The sequence below is a fragment of the Narcine bancroftii genome, chromosome 12 (assembly GCF_036971445.1).
Source record: "Narcine bancroftii isolate sNarBan1 chromosome 12, sNarBan1.hap1, whole genome shotgun sequence".
NCBI classification, from domain to species: Eukaryota; Metazoa; Chordata; class Chondrichthyes; order Torpediniformes; family Narcinidae; genus Narcine; species Narcine bancroftii.
This window is the reverse complement of record NC_091480.1, coordinates 87,597,182-87,612,684: the sequence shown is the minus strand read 5'-3', so window position 1 is coordinate 87,612,684 and position 15,503 is coordinate 87,597,182. Positions and strand designations below refer to the sequence as shown.

The window sequence follows — 15,503 nt, the reverse complement described above, 5'->3', positions numbered from 1 at the left end:
TCTTTTTGATGTGGTGTGGTTTAGAGGTGAATTCATGCCTAGACGCAGAATACCCCCATCGTACTCCTGATTTGGGTCTCCAAGTTACCTCTTCACTGACAGAACCGCCTTCACTCTCTCACTGCAGACCTTGGGGGCCCTTCGGCGTCGGCCGCCTTCTCCCTTGATTGACAGTTCCCCGCGCATGCTCAGTTCACTCCCCCCGCCGCCGCCGCCGCAGAGGCTGCTGGGTAAGCGCTGCTGGCCCGGCAGTAACAAGATGGCTGCTCCGGGAGAATACTTCAGTGTTGGGAGCCAGGTTTCCTGTCTGACGTGCCTGGGCCAGCAGCTGCACGGGGAGGTGGTCGCCTTCGATTACCAATCCAAGATGTTAACTTTAAGTATCCTTTGTGGTGAGAGCGCGGCGTTTTGGGCGAAGCGCGGGACCGGATGTGTCCATAAATCGGTCCAGGCCTAACTGGTGTCGGGATCACGCAGCCTTTCACCGGTGTCCTGCCAGATAGTGGGTTGGCGCATGCGCACACCCCCCCCCCCCCGATGGCCCTGCTGCCAAAAAGAGGTCTATTGTAGAAACCAGATTAATTTCTAAAAGCCTCTCGTTGCATTTAAACCCGATCAATATGCACTTGGAGTTAAAAGTTCTGTGATGGATCAATGTTTGAACCCGGGCAGAGTCCTTCATTGTGTGGTTTGTCTAGGACGGTATTTGGCACAAGGAGAGGTTGAATGAGCACTATTTGGCAGCTCGCTGGTTGCATCATGGCCCTGTTGACTGTTCATTGTATGAAAAATCCTCTTATGTGGCATTTTATCCCAGCAACTGTTACGCGAAAGCAGAACTGGATCAATAAAAATCCTTGCATTATAAAAGAAAATCTTATGACCACGAAATGCATATTGAGGGTAACGAGTTGCTAATGTGGTTACCATGGGTAGGGCATCAGCTTGAGAACGCCGCCTTGGTTTCTGTTTGCTTATGAAATTCCGCCAAATTGCTAGATCTGGCGCAGAATGAGCGAATCTGCTCTTGAAAGGTGCTGAATCTACTTAAAGATTGGCGGGTGGTTAAGGTGTATTTTGTTTTCATGTCGACTTAAGTTTTCTTGTTGATTTTAGTAAAGCTGTAACCTCATATCTGCAAAACTATTCACTAATATGCAGTTTTAAACAAAATTATGTTAGACTTAATATTCCCCCCCACTCCCATTTTTTTTGTTAACGTGCTGCTGGTACTGAGGTGTAGATGGATTAAATTGAGATGAAATTAAACGTGGGCAGTTGGGTAGTATTTTAAAAAAACGATTCAGTAATGTTTCTGTAGAATGAATAGGCAGGACTGAAGGTATGTCGTTGTTGGCTTAAAAAGCTTTATAAAATAGATATCAAGGAATATCTTGAAAGGTGAAATGCTTGTCATTTAAGTCGGAAATTATGGATCTTCAAATTTGTGGTGAAGTAATGATGAGCACATAAATTGTTGGATTGCAAGAACATGGAATTATTGGAGGAGTGAAGTTACTGGGATGGAGATGTCTAAGCCCATTATAGGGAATTGAACTCTTGAGTTAGGAATTTTAACATTGAGTTGCTGCTGTCCCAGGTCAATGACTAAGGGCTATAAAATCATCAGATTCAAATTTGGGGACAACAAGGCCGCTGAGAACTGGTTGGGAATAGGTGATGTCATAGAGAATGTAAGTAGCTTTTGGAGAAGATGTAGGGCAGAAATGATATGATATTATTAAGATTGTGAATAGTTCTGTTCAGTTTAAGATGCTGTTTGGGTAATGGCTTTGGTGCTTGTTATGAACTTAGGAATATTTCTCAACTTGTCTATTAAGACCTGTTTTATTTTCTTATGTAATTGTCAGGAAGATGAGACTAATTTGAGCCTATTCCATAATTTTCAACTATGCCTAATTTGTAGTCTTTTAGAAAGTATGAGGGCAGTCCATTTTGCAACATTGAGCTCAGTTTCACACAGTATAATGGACATTTTGGACTATAAAGGTGGTTGAAGGATGAATGGATCACAATTCTGAAAAATATCTTGTGGAATGCTTCGGGAGACTTTCTTGACACTGCAAAATTATGCCTTACAAATTCAAGTTTTTCATTTGTATTGCCTTTGCTCTTATCAGGTTGGGATGAGCTGATATGGCTATATAGGGTGAGCAGTATTCAATATGGAATACTTGAAGAAATTAATTGCTCCTGTGCAAAAATATAAAGGAAGGAAATGCAGCTTGATATAATTAGGTGATTCGGGGATCTCATTTTTACAAGTGTGAAAATCTAATTCATTCCCTATTCTCTTCCTCCAGATATTCTGGATACTATTACAATTGTCTTTGATACGTATTCATCACATAAGCGCTGAACTGAGAGGAAATGGGTCTGTAAATGCACAGAACAGCCATATTTTCATATGGCATTCATTCCCTTTTCTCAATTTCTCTTGTCATCTTGGGATGTGATTTTCCACACCAGATCATCAGAGATGAACTCCTTCAAACAATGTGGTTTTCCCTCTATCACCATCAACTTGGCCCTCCCTTGCATATTTTCCATTTGCCATCTGCCCTGGCCCCCTTTGCCCCCATACACAACAAGGACAGGATTCCCTTTGTCCTCACCTACCACCCCACCAACCTCTATGTCCAAGATATCCTCCTCCACCATTTCCACCACGCCAGATACTGCTGCCCTCTCCCATATTCTCCTCTCCTCCCCTCTGCCTTCTGCAAAGACTGCGCCCTCTGTGAGGCCCCTGTTCACTCCTCCCTCCCCATCAGTTGTCCATTTGGCACCTATTCCTGTGACTGCAGGAGATGCTCCACTTGTGTCCACATGTTCTCCCTCACTGCCATTCAGGGCCCCAAATAGTCCTTCCAAGTGAAGTAAAATTTCACTTGTAAATCTGCCGGGATCATCTACTGTATCCAATGGTCCCATTTTGGATTTCTGAACATCGAAAGATTGAGCGCAGACTGGGAAATTGCTTTGATGAGCATTTCGGCTCTGTCCGCCACAATAGTATGGATCTCCCACTGGCCACCATTTTAATTCCCCATTCCATTGGCGACGTGTCTGTCCATGGTCTTGTGTACTGCCAGACTGAGACCATCTGCAAATTGGAAAAACAACACCTCATCTATTACCTGGGCACCCTCCAACTAGATGGTATTAACTTCTCTGGTTACTATTTAAAATCACCCCCCACCCAGTCTTTTCACTTTTTCTCTTCCTCTTTTTTTCCTGCTCTTTCTTTTATCAGAGCCAAAATCAATTCTCACCTTTCCTCTTGTATCCAATACCACCTTTTGTTGGTCTGGACTCCTCACCCTGACATTCTTCAGTCTTTATTTTGACACTTTCCTGTTCTTTGCTTATACTGTACCTTGAAGAAGGGCTCAGGCCTGAAACATTGGTAATATATCTTTATTTCCTATGGACACTGCGAGACCAGCTGAGTTCCTCCAGCATTTTTGTGTTTTTACTAAAATCACAGCATCTGACGGCTTTTGTGTTTCACTTTCTAGCTGTATTTTAATGGCCAGGCAGAACAGATCTGGGTAGGATGGCCTATTTACTTTTATTATGACATTGGTAGCTATTTAACTTGACTGGAAAATTGGCATCTCAGATTTGTAGTTTGCAATTCAACTTGTTTAGAGCATTGGAGTTTGTATACATGTTGGATTAGTGATTGATTTAAAGCAACATGTTACATGTGAGCAAGATAGATATTTCAGGGCTGCCGAAAGTAATTGGATTAAAAAAAATCAACAGTTACATGTACTTTTTTTTTTTTGCAGGATCAGTTTGGAATCCGCTCCACTTTTCTTTATTCAGCTATCACTGGGAACTCATTTTGCTGTTACTGGGCAAAATATCAAGCTTTGTATCCAATTTAATTGGAAACAACTTTGCTTGGATTTATTCCACAATGACATCAAACCTTCAGATATTGGATATTAGTGAGAAGGGAAATAAGGGGAGTTAGAGATTGAGAGCATCACCATTTTCAAATGTTCTTCAAATATCTTCCTACAATACCATAACTTGTGAAAAATGCCTCTCCTACTATGTAAAAATCTAAGTGCTACCTAGCTAACCATTTATTATCACCACTTTGAGGCTAGTTAGGGGTTCTGGTCCTGTCAGCATCATCCACTATGAATGGACTAAAACTGTTTACCCATATGTCCAGGGGTCAGGAATTTCCTTGGCCTTTCTCTGACTATATCCCGAAAATTTTGCCTTGTCTACTGGATTTTGCTAAAATGTAGTTTTTAAGCAATATGAATGTTGAGTACCATATATAAAGTTGGAGGATGTGCTTTATCCCACTCAATCCTGGCAATATATTCAGCAGACTTCTAATCTCTAGTGAAGATAACAAAAGGATTAAAAATTGACTTTGGATGTCCCAGTACAAAGCCTCTTCTGACTTTGTGAGTGAATTAGCATAGCGGTTAGCGCAAACCTATTACAGTGATCTGGTTTTAAATCTGGCGCTGTCTGCAAGGAGTTTATTTGCTTTCCAAATGACGTCGTGGGTTTTCTCCAAGAGCACCAGTTTCATCCCACCCTTCAAAATATTCGGATGGGGGGGGGGTTATAGGTTAATTGGGTGTTTTTGGGTGGCATGGGCTCATGGGGGACTGGAAGGGCTGTTAATGTACTGCATTAATGCTGTACGTCTAAATTTAGATTATGGGCTATTGGAAGTTATTTTACTTCTGGGTACAAAATCATTGATATTTCATGAAGCTTTTTTCCAGAATCAGCAGGTTTACAGTATATCAACAATGTGAGAAGGCTGATATTTCAATTTATAAATATTGAATAATGCAACTACATTTTCTGTGCAGAATAAGTTGGATATTCAAATACATTTCACTGCTTTAAAAAAAACCTCAATTGCAACATACAGAGACACAAGAAACTGCAGATGCGGTAATCTTGAACAACCAATGAGAAGCTGGAGGGACTCTGTAAATCAGGCAACATCCATGGAGAAAAATGAGCAGTCTTAAAAGGGTCTTGACCTTTTATCTCTATGGATACTGCCTGACTCGAGTTCCTCTGGCTTCTCATAGGTTGTTCAATTGCAACACCTCTTTTTAATTTAAAAATAGGTTCAAATTTTTTGATTGTGTAACATGTAAACCATAACATTGCATTTTAGTTGTACAATTGCATAGGGTAATTCACAGTTGTGAAGTTCAGTTTCAATAATATGGAATGTGTTAGAGGTACCGCTGGTATCTGGAATCCAAGCAACCAGCAGCCTCAAGCAACTAGCAAGAAAGATCGCGGGGGGAAACAAAATCAAAGTAATTGTTTGAGTAAAGTTGTGTGAAACAGCAATGGTGTCGCCCAGGATGAAGAGCTATTGGGTTGACGCTGATGAAGTGTCTCCTTATCCCTGCTTAGAAAGAATCATCCCAATTAGAGGCTTTATCTGTAAATTTTGTGGGGGGGGGGGATTAATTATTATGTTATTGTTTGTGTTTTGGACGGCAGATGCAGCGGCGGTTAAATTTCAAAGAATGTCAAGGAAAATAAAGTAAAATGCTTTAAGATTTATATATTCATACAAATGAAGTTTGTTCAGTGTAAGTCTTTGGCTTGGCTTCGCGGACGAAGATTTATGGAGGGGTAATGTCCACGTCAGCTGCAGGCTCGTTTGTGGCTGACAAGTCTGATGCGGGACAGGCAGACACGGTTGCAGCGGTTGCAAGGGAAAATTGGTTGGTTGGGGTTGGGTGTTGAGTTTTTCCTCCTTTGTCTTTTGTCAGTGAGGTGGGCTCTGTGGTCTTCTTCAAAGGAGGTTGCTTCCCGCCGAACTGCAAGTACAGTGCAGTATTTTTGTCTTTTGAACTTTATTATTAATGCAGGTGTATTAGGCATTTTAAGATTAAGTCTCAGGCATCCGGAAAACACACTTATTTGGCATCTACCAGTCCCCATACATGCTGGATATTGGGGTTTTACTGTATTGAAAGTGTTAGTTTGAAAATAATACTTCATTTGTTTTACTGGTTTATTGAGATCTAGTGATGGGAATGGACAAAGGGTGGGAAAGTTGGTACTGCTGCCTCAGCTCCACAGATTGAGGTTTGACGCTGATCTTGGGTGCTGCTATTGGGAGTTTGTACATTCTCCTTATGATCCTGTGGGTTTCCAGAAGGTGCCCTTATGCCAAAACTGTTCATGTGGGTTAATAGGCTACTGTAATTTGTCTCATTATCAGAATCTGAATTTATTGTCATGAACAAGTCTCAAATCTCAAAATGTTTTGTGTCAGCATCAACATTGCAACCAATTCATATAAATTACCTTACAAAAAATAAATTTAAAAAGTGCATGAAAAGTCAAAGTTAGGCAGTGTCTTTGGTTCATTGATTTTGCTTGGTGAGTGGGGGAAAAAAATCCAAAGGGGAGTATGGGAGATAATGGATTGGGGCTGTTGAGATTATTCTGATCGGAGTTACCACGGATCCATTGGACTGAATGAATTCCTCAGATACAAATCGTACATTAAGAGGAATTACCATTCATTCATTGAAATCCTTAACCATTTTCTTCTCAGAATGTCCTTCTTCCAGTGGGAAGCCCAACCACAACGATGTTCTACTGATTAATTTAGCTTATGTTTCCGATGTTAAAACAATTAATGATCGCACAGAAACTCCTCCACCCCTAGCTTCACTGAATGTTAACAAGGTAAGAACCATAACTGAGGAAAAATTATGTTCTGAAATGTTTGAATGTATTTCATCTTGCTTTAGGATTCCAAAAAAGGAAGAATAATGATTTCACCTATGTCCATTGAAACTAATCTAGGCAACCATTTGAAATCCAAATAATTGTTAAATTGATACCATATTTTCCAATTGGGCATGCTTCATATCTGTTGGTAAAATTAACTCAAAGTATTTTTTTATCAAGAATTTGTAGTAAAGAGTAGAACAGCCTAATTCTCTTCCAGATCTGTGTTGAATCAATATTTCTTTATCAGTCAGTAAGGACACCTAGTCAAGATTTCAATTCTTTTAATATTATTGATACCAATAAAATGTACATTTCTGAATCATAACATAGTACAACTCCTATTTTTCTAAATGGTTGGGACTGGGCCTATTTTGGATAAAAGTTTTTTTTTCAGAGAACTGACTTTTTAAAAAAAACAACCCAGTAGCAACGGCAAATAACATGTAATGGTGCTTAACAACAACAAGGTAAGGCTTTTTAAGCATTAAAATGATGTTTAATTCTCACCAAAAAAATGCTGTCCACCGCTGATCACCGACACCTCCCCAACCGAGGCCCCCTCATGCCGTGAGCCCAAGGGTTCCACTTCCTTCTGCCCCGGGTCCTGAGGTCCGCCGGGAGCCTGACATACCTGGTTAGTTCGGCTACGGAAAAAAATTTGGATAAATAAGGACTTTGGAGAATCCAATTTCAAATTATCAGAGTTGTACTATAATTTATAGATGCTCTTTTTTTCCCCCCATATTATATCTAAAAGAATATACTTTTTTATGGATGGCTTCAAATTTAATGATCTTTGCAGTTCTCATATCTATAAGCTGATAACATTTGCAGTATTGCAAAATTGTCAGATTTCTTTTCACCCTATATATTGGTTCCATGAATGATGATTCGATTATGTGGATAATTCAGTAATGGATGTTTATTTGTAGCATTGGTAGTTACTAAATTGTAATCTTGACTTTGAGTCCCTGTGCTTCATTTACTAACATTCTAATTCAACATGGATCTATGTATGGATCACCCATATGCTAGATAAATGGAACTATTGGCAATTGGCCCTCTTAAGTCTTGTTGAATTTTATACAGGTGGTAATTTTAAATACTGTTAATTTTGTGTAAACCGATTCATGGGACATTTGGTTGGAGAATTTGGTATCAATTTAACATTTATTTTGGTATCTAATGAATGCCTAATTATTCATGAGACTTCATGGATTAAATGTTTGACATTTAATCTTTTATTACTGTGGTAATTTTCTTTTGGAAACAGGAAATGCTATGAGTTCCAGCCATTTTTTTTTACTATGTCATTAGTTTCAGGGTAATGTATTCTTTCAGTGTCAACGCAAATTATTCCTTCACCCCAAGGTGAGTTTGGTAATTTTTGTCTGACAAGTGACTTGAAATAACAATTTATAATTCTGGGCATTAAAACTCGCAAGCATCTTACAGAAATTTAAAATTAATTTTCTCCTGCCTACTCATGTTGAACTCTGTTGAAATGCTACCTCCCTTTAATTTGTTTGTCTACTCTGTCGAGTGATTGAAATTACTTATTCCAGTTAATACATAGAACATTTTAACGTTTTAGAAATGTTTTATTTTTGGTCTCTAAAATGCTTCCTTCATTTTACATGTTTGAAATTTCATCAATGTTTTTATAGAGTGAAAATGCAACTCAAGTAATCTGATTTAAATTTAGACCTACAGCACGGTAACAGGCCATTTTGGCCCATGAGTCTGTGCTTCCCAATTTACACCTCATTAACCTACACCCCCGGTACGTTTTGAATGGTGGGAGGAAACTTGTGCCCCCGGAGAAAACCCACGCAGACCCGGGGAGAGCGTACAAACTTCTGACAGTGTGGGATTTGAACCCCGTTCTGGCCCCTGATTGCTGGTGCTATAGAGGCTTTGCGCTAATTACTACTCCCTCTATTTTCGTGGCCACTCTTATTCATTTCATTGGAATGTCACCATTTGTGGTGTATCTTCATCTTCGTGTCCTTGCTGATATTTTCTCTCATGATGTATGGGGAGAAGGCAGAGGAGTGGGGCTGAGTGGGAGAATGGATCAGCTCATGATGGCACGGCAGAGCAGACTTGATGGACCAAATGGCCTACTTCTGATCCTATATATTATGGTCTTATCAGATTTGATGCATGATTTGCACATTTGTTATGTATCCTCTCTCCATTTTCATATTGTCTTTTATTGCTTCATTTCAGCCAAAGGTCGCAAAAGCAAGTTAGAGATTGCCTACACTTATCTCTCTTATGTGGCTCAGATCAGTTTATCATAGATTAGGAAGTAATTAAAAAAAAAATCAATGTTTTTTTTCTGTTGAAATAGAAATAATCCATTTAGGGACTCTAAAAAAAAACATTGAAATCTAGTTGCAAAACATTGTATTTAAAATTAGGCTCAATCAAATCAAATTTAAAAAAAAACAATATTGTGTAAATTCATGTTCCATGGCTGACTTTGGATGAAAGTTTGGGGATTTGGTGTGTAAACTCGCTTGATTTTTGTTTTCACCCAAATGTTAGTGTTACCATTACATGAATTATTTTTTTGTGAACAAAAAAATTGAGTTGAGTGTATTGTTAAATTTCAGAGGTCAAGAATTAGCCAATGAAGTTTATTCTTCCTTCAGACAGCCTCTTTTCCAGTGTTGGCTGACATGAGTTTTGGAATTCTCACCAGCTCTTTATGATTTGACAGATAAGTGACATTTGATCGTCACATTTCAGTTACTGAACATAATGTTCATACATCTTACATTATCATTACATTTATTTTGAGTGCTAACATTGATAGATACCTCAATATTTAAACCAGCAAGATATTCACTTAAAAATTGAGTAAAATTTCCAGTGTAGGAATTCCTGAGATGTCTTACTTGTACGGCACTGCAAACCATAGAGGTCCTATGAACATTTCTATTGTATTAACAGAAATGGGGTTCATTTCTCTAAATTAAGTGTTTTTTGCATGATGAGATGTCCTTTGGTTTGAAGGTACTTATCTGAAGATCTTAAAGAGAGTGTTGTCATGGGCATTTCTCCTACTTTCCATTGAATAGCAGTCTTGAAATGTATTTGAATTTTCCAAAATTGATTATTTTTCTTTGTGTTTATCAGTTCTTCAATATTTATAATCCTCAATATTGCTTTGATGAGCTTGCACTTTCTGTGGTTTGGTTTTCTGTAGACCCATATAAGAGCTTAACTTGTTTGAATCTATGTCAATGGTTTTCAAACTTTTTCTTTCCATTCACATAGCACCTTAAGTCATCCCGATGCTATAGGTGCTCTGTGATTAGTAAGGGATGACAAAGTGGAATGGAAACAGAAAGGAAAACGTTTGAAAACCGCTGATCTACGTTCATAATTCATTTGTGTTGAAGGAATTAGTGAAAAGGTTGCAGAAATAAAAAATTTATTGCTCTCCAGTGGCCTTCTGTTTTTTCCCTCACATGGAGCTGTTGTATATGTTGCTTCATATGTTGACCGTGGTGGAAACATATGTTTTTGAAAATTCATCTGACTATACGTTTTGTTGCATGCTGGGACTAATTTCTGGGTTCAGGCCTGAAATGTTAGTTATCCTTGACCTGCTGAGTTTCTCCAACACTTCTGTGCATTGCACTACAATCCCAGCATCTGTAGACTTTGCAGTGTAATTTTTTTTAAAAGATGGATTTGCTTGAAGGAGAAGCGGCAAGGGTGAAATGGGTAATCACATTCACATTATTTGATGGTTTTGTGTTCAGCTTATTTGAAATAATTGAAAGCTGTTATTTTTTTTCTCTGTCTCCTGGGAACAATCATATTCACACTATAATAATGATGGCCTGGCTCTTGGTTCTGTTTTTACATTTTTGATCATATAAATATTTTCTCTTTAAAACAGTAAATGGATGAATAGTTCACTTGACAGTCGACGTCATCAGACTCTGAATGACTTGTTTCTGAAAAGTCAAAAATCGTAGCACACAAGCGAGATAGTGATAATAACTAAATTCCAAAACTTTGGAAAATATAGGCAGTGGAAACAAGTTTAAGCCGAACCAGATTAACCTCTCCTACTTTTATGAAAGACTATGGTTATTATTGCATCAGGTCCTCTTTCTTGTTTGATCTTCCTAATGCCTCAATTCTCATTGATATCCAAAAGCCCTGTTGTCTAAGTTTTGAATAGTACACAAAAGTACGGCACATTACGCAGCATCCATAGGAAGTGAAAGGCAATCAGGCCCAAAGCATCATCTGCCAGTGAAATGTGTATTAGTAGGGAAACTGTGCTGAAGAAAATTGTGAGTCAAGACTGATGATCTGCATCCCAGAACATTTATTGAAGTGGCCACAGGAAGAAAGGGGATTCACTACTGCGGCATTCACAAACTTTTTAGCTCGTGGAATCCTTTTGGGGAGCACTTGGAAATCACGAAACCCCATTGTTACGAACCTGAAGTAGAATGATGTCAACTTCTGGTTCGAATGTGGTTGAGTCTAGTTTAAATTAGATTTTTTTTTAAACAGTAAGCAATCTGAGGCAGGGCTTGCAAAATCACACTTCTTCAGAATTTGATTATTTTGTTTCAACTGAATATTAACCAAATTGCAAATACAAATATCAGTGACCTCGCAGACTGCGAATGCCCACCATCACACACCTTCCAAAAGCAGGTTTCCAACCTGCCCACAGGCCAGATCTCCAATCCCTCTGATGTGGGTATCCACCTCAGCCCCGGGAGCCCGCAGGCGTGGGTTTGCATCCTGGCCCCGCTGCCCAAAGATACAAGCTTCCAACACCTCCACTGCTAACTCCCATCTCTGTCAACCAGGTTTTGGAGCCACTGTCGCCCCCACCGTTTGACCCTAACTGCAAACATACCAGAGCCCCCCGATGCCCCAAGCAACACATCCCAAACAACACCATTCCAGCACCCATGCCGACTCTATCACCAACTTTGGAGGGAGCGAGAGGGGGAAACACAAAAAGCTCCAGAGTCATCAAAAGCCATTCCCACTGGACTGTACATGTGGAATATTTTTCAGATTACATTTTTAAAATGTGGCCAGCCTCACGTCAAAAGAAATCTGAGTCTCATTGGTTGAAAATTGTGTCTTGAGGCCTGACGCCTACGCTTCTGATGCCTGGCCTCAAGATGCCACTTTGTTCGGGTCAAGGCAATTATTTGCTGCTGTCGCAGAGACACCGATTTAAAGGCACAGGTAAAAAGTAATTTAAAGAAAAACAGTTATTGGTAGTTGTAACTATTACTACCCATTTCTTCCACGAAACCCCAGACCACTTCATTCAAAATCAAAGTGGGAAAAATGCTGAAGTCCACTTAGTAGACCACTTAGAGAAGAGTGACAGGATTAGACAAACTTAATGTGGATTGCATCTGTGGATTGTTTTTTGAGGAAATAAGTAGCAGAATAGATTACCAGTGTATGTGAACTTTTAGAAAACTTTTGATCAAGTCCTGTTTGGATGTGGGCAAGGTGTCATGTGGATAGAGAACAATGGATAGAAAACATTAGAAAGACTGCAGCTTGACTATTGTGTGCAATTTTGAGATTATTTAAGGAAAGATGTTCTAGCTGTGGAGGAAATTTAGGGAAAGATCACCAGGCTGACACTTGGAATGAAAGAGCTGAAAAGAATGAGAAGGGATTTTGTGCAAACCTACAAATTTCTTATGGGTGTGGGCAAATTAGAGGCAGGAAAGATGTTTCACATGGAGGAGGTGCATAGGATCATAGGTTGTAGTCCAAGGATAAAAGATAAGCCATTTAAAACCAAGATGAAGAGAAATTTCTTCGAGAAAGCATTTCTCTGCCAGAAATCATTAAATATATTCGAGAAAGAATTGTGGGTAGAGGGATCAAGGGATTATGGGGAGAAAGCTGGTACAGGATACTGACTTTGTGGTGCAGGTTTGAAGGTTCAAAGGCCTCCTCTTTCCTGTTTCTATTCATGTTTCTGTCTTAATCATAACATGGGTTTGAATGCAATTAATGTAGCTTTAATAATGGAATCCACTATTTTCATAACAGCTGACTAGTACTGATGGAAGGCTGGCTTTTTAAATTCAGATTTATTTTCTCCCTCCTGAATAACTTGCCACATTAAATCTATTTTTGTTGGAAATGGTTTCTATTTCCCCTCCCTGTCACTCGTATTCCATGCACAAAACTCCAGGTCACAGGCATCATCTTTTCATTCATGGATTTTACTCCCTGACCGTTTGACCCCATATTAATTTGCATGTGGTTTAGCCATCAATCCATGCATAATTATCCTTCATTTTAAACTGACTCCTTCCAGACTTTTCAGAAGAACCTTATTCCTAAATCCATCCATATTATTCTTGCAGAATTTACAATTGAATTCTTGCCCCCACTGAAGTCTTATTTTTCCAACTGAAGAGGTATCTTTAATATCTTGAGAAATGGGGCAGGAAGGCAACAGCATTTCAAGGGTTGGTGGTTGTGACAGGAGTATATATTTTCTCCTGACTATTGTTACAACTGGCATTAGTTTCAGCTGTCTATTTTCCCAAAACTCTATTTTTGCAGGGAGCTGGTATCTTATGAACAAACTCAAAGGTTGAGGCTCCTTTATCAATATATACTTAATCCTGAATCTTTCCTAATTTTTAATCATGTCCTCTTACCTCTGACCACTGAATGCAGATCCCTCTTAGCCCATTGGATCAAGCTGCCTGGATAATTCTTCCTTTCCCCACCCCCCACCCCCGCCCCATCCACTTCATTGATACATTGCAATGTCTACAGTTCATATTCCGGCAACTCAAGGAAAATGTGGAAAAAGATGCATTTTTTAAACAACTTATTACTGAGTACAGTAGAACTTTAAAAATCCAGATGCCAGAAATCCAGACCGCCCAAGAACCCGGAGTTTACGAAAACTCTAACCTTTAAAATTTAGCAGGGCTTTTTTTGTGTGTGCATGCGTAAGCGCCACATATATGCAGCGCCATTTTTCTTTTTCTTTAAAACTCATTTTGATAAAGCATGTTGTATTTGCTGATTAATAAACCGTCAACATTTACCAGTTCATCTCTTTATTCTTCCTTGAATTTTATTTTAAAACTGCTTCCTGAGAATCCGAACCAACACAATCCTCAAGCAGTCTTGATTTTTGGACCTCTACTGTATCTTGTTATTTTCCAGTGGCTTCAGGTGCTGTAACTTAGCACTTGTATTACCATTTCAAACCTTTATTTGCATTTAGCTTGTTACTTTTTTATTAAGTAGTTTGCCCTCTTATTTAATATTGTAAATATGTTACAATTGCCATCCTTTGGTTTAAATTACTACCTTTTGCAAGAGACCAAAAAAAAACCATCAATCACCTGCTTCCAGACTTGAGGGTTTTATTTTTGAAATTCTTACATTTTTTTAAACCTCTATATCACTACCCCTATTTATTTCTAATTTATATGCTCTCGACAATCTTGTGTTGTCAGCATTTGCTTCAGATCTAATTTACCTTTGAAATGTTTATGTGAAATAAATGGTGTGATGGGATATATCAGCTGCTGGACCATTTTTGTTTTGGGAGGATGGGGGATGCTATTGGTTATTTCACCCCAATTTGAAAGAATTTTTGCCTGGCACGTCACCTAACCAAGTAAACCCCACCACTGACAGAATTAGGCACAATGGATATCACTTGCATTTATTATTTTTTGTTAAAACATCCTGTCAAACATAGTTGCTGTATGTGCTTTTTGATACAAATTTTTTTTTTCCCCCCCTCCTGAAGATGGTAGCGCTCTGAGACATCATTCAATGAATGGCTTAATAATTAGCCAATGCTTTTTCTCCAAGCTGCGTGTCAACATGTTTTGTTTCAGTGCTACTGGCATTGCATTTAAACTTGATCTTGATATGTATGCATATGATGTGTTACAAGGTAGAATTTTACAGGACAGAAACAGACCCTTTGGCATAACTTGTCGAGACTGTATAATAGGCTAAGAAACCAGAATCAAGGTTGACTATTTCATATTGAAGAGTCCCTGACATCTGCATTGTTCTATGTGCCCCAACAGCAATCTTAAATACTAGCTTTGAATTGGACCTGGCAGATGTGTATTTTCTCTTGGGTGGAAGTAGTAACATCCTATTCAATTCATTTAGTGTGTTTGTAAACTCAAGACCATTCCTTCACACACTGTTATGCCTGATCCCACTAATGCCTACTTTGCTCTTTTTTCAGAACTATCACATTTTGATAGTTTTCTGGTCTATTTAATTTTTAATAATTGTTTTTACTATTGTTACAGCTAACAGCCATCATTTTTGAAAAGAATACCCCAAAAATATACATCCTGTTTCTGGAGAAATGGTGAAAGGGCATTAATTTTCTTGCATAATTTTCACATTCCAAGTTGTATGTATCTTCTCCAGAATGTCTTGCGTAGAATACAAGAAACCTTTCTAATAAGCAAATAAACCAATTGCATATTAAAAATGTATTTAGTATGTGTGTCCCAAGCTGGATGTAGAACATATCTGTTATATAAACTGCATATTTTTGCCCCATCTCTTCAGTCTCCCATGTTGCTGGATGTATTCTGACATAAGTTGAAACCCTCCCCACAACAGCTCTTAGTGATACTTTCCATACATTTTCTGTATTAATTCAGACCTATTGGAAGATTTTGGGCTGA

General features: G+C 38.7%; 1 protein-coding gene across 1 annotated transcript in view; it reads left to right on the top strand.

The window, feature by feature from the left end:
- The first annotated feature begins 224 nt into the window (after window positions 1-224).
- Window positions 225-15,503, top strand: part of lsm12b (LSM12 homolog b) — a 37,129-nt gene continuing 21,850 nt past the window's right edge. Inside the window, exons 1-2 of the mRNA XM_069904634.1 lie at window positions 225-380; window positions 6,602-6,735. Coding sequence (XP_069760735.1) covers window positions 260-380; window positions 6,602-6,735 — 255 coding nt within the window. The 5' untranslated portion in view covers window positions 225-259. The remainder of the gene's footprint in view (window positions 381-6,601; window positions 6,736-15,503) is intronic.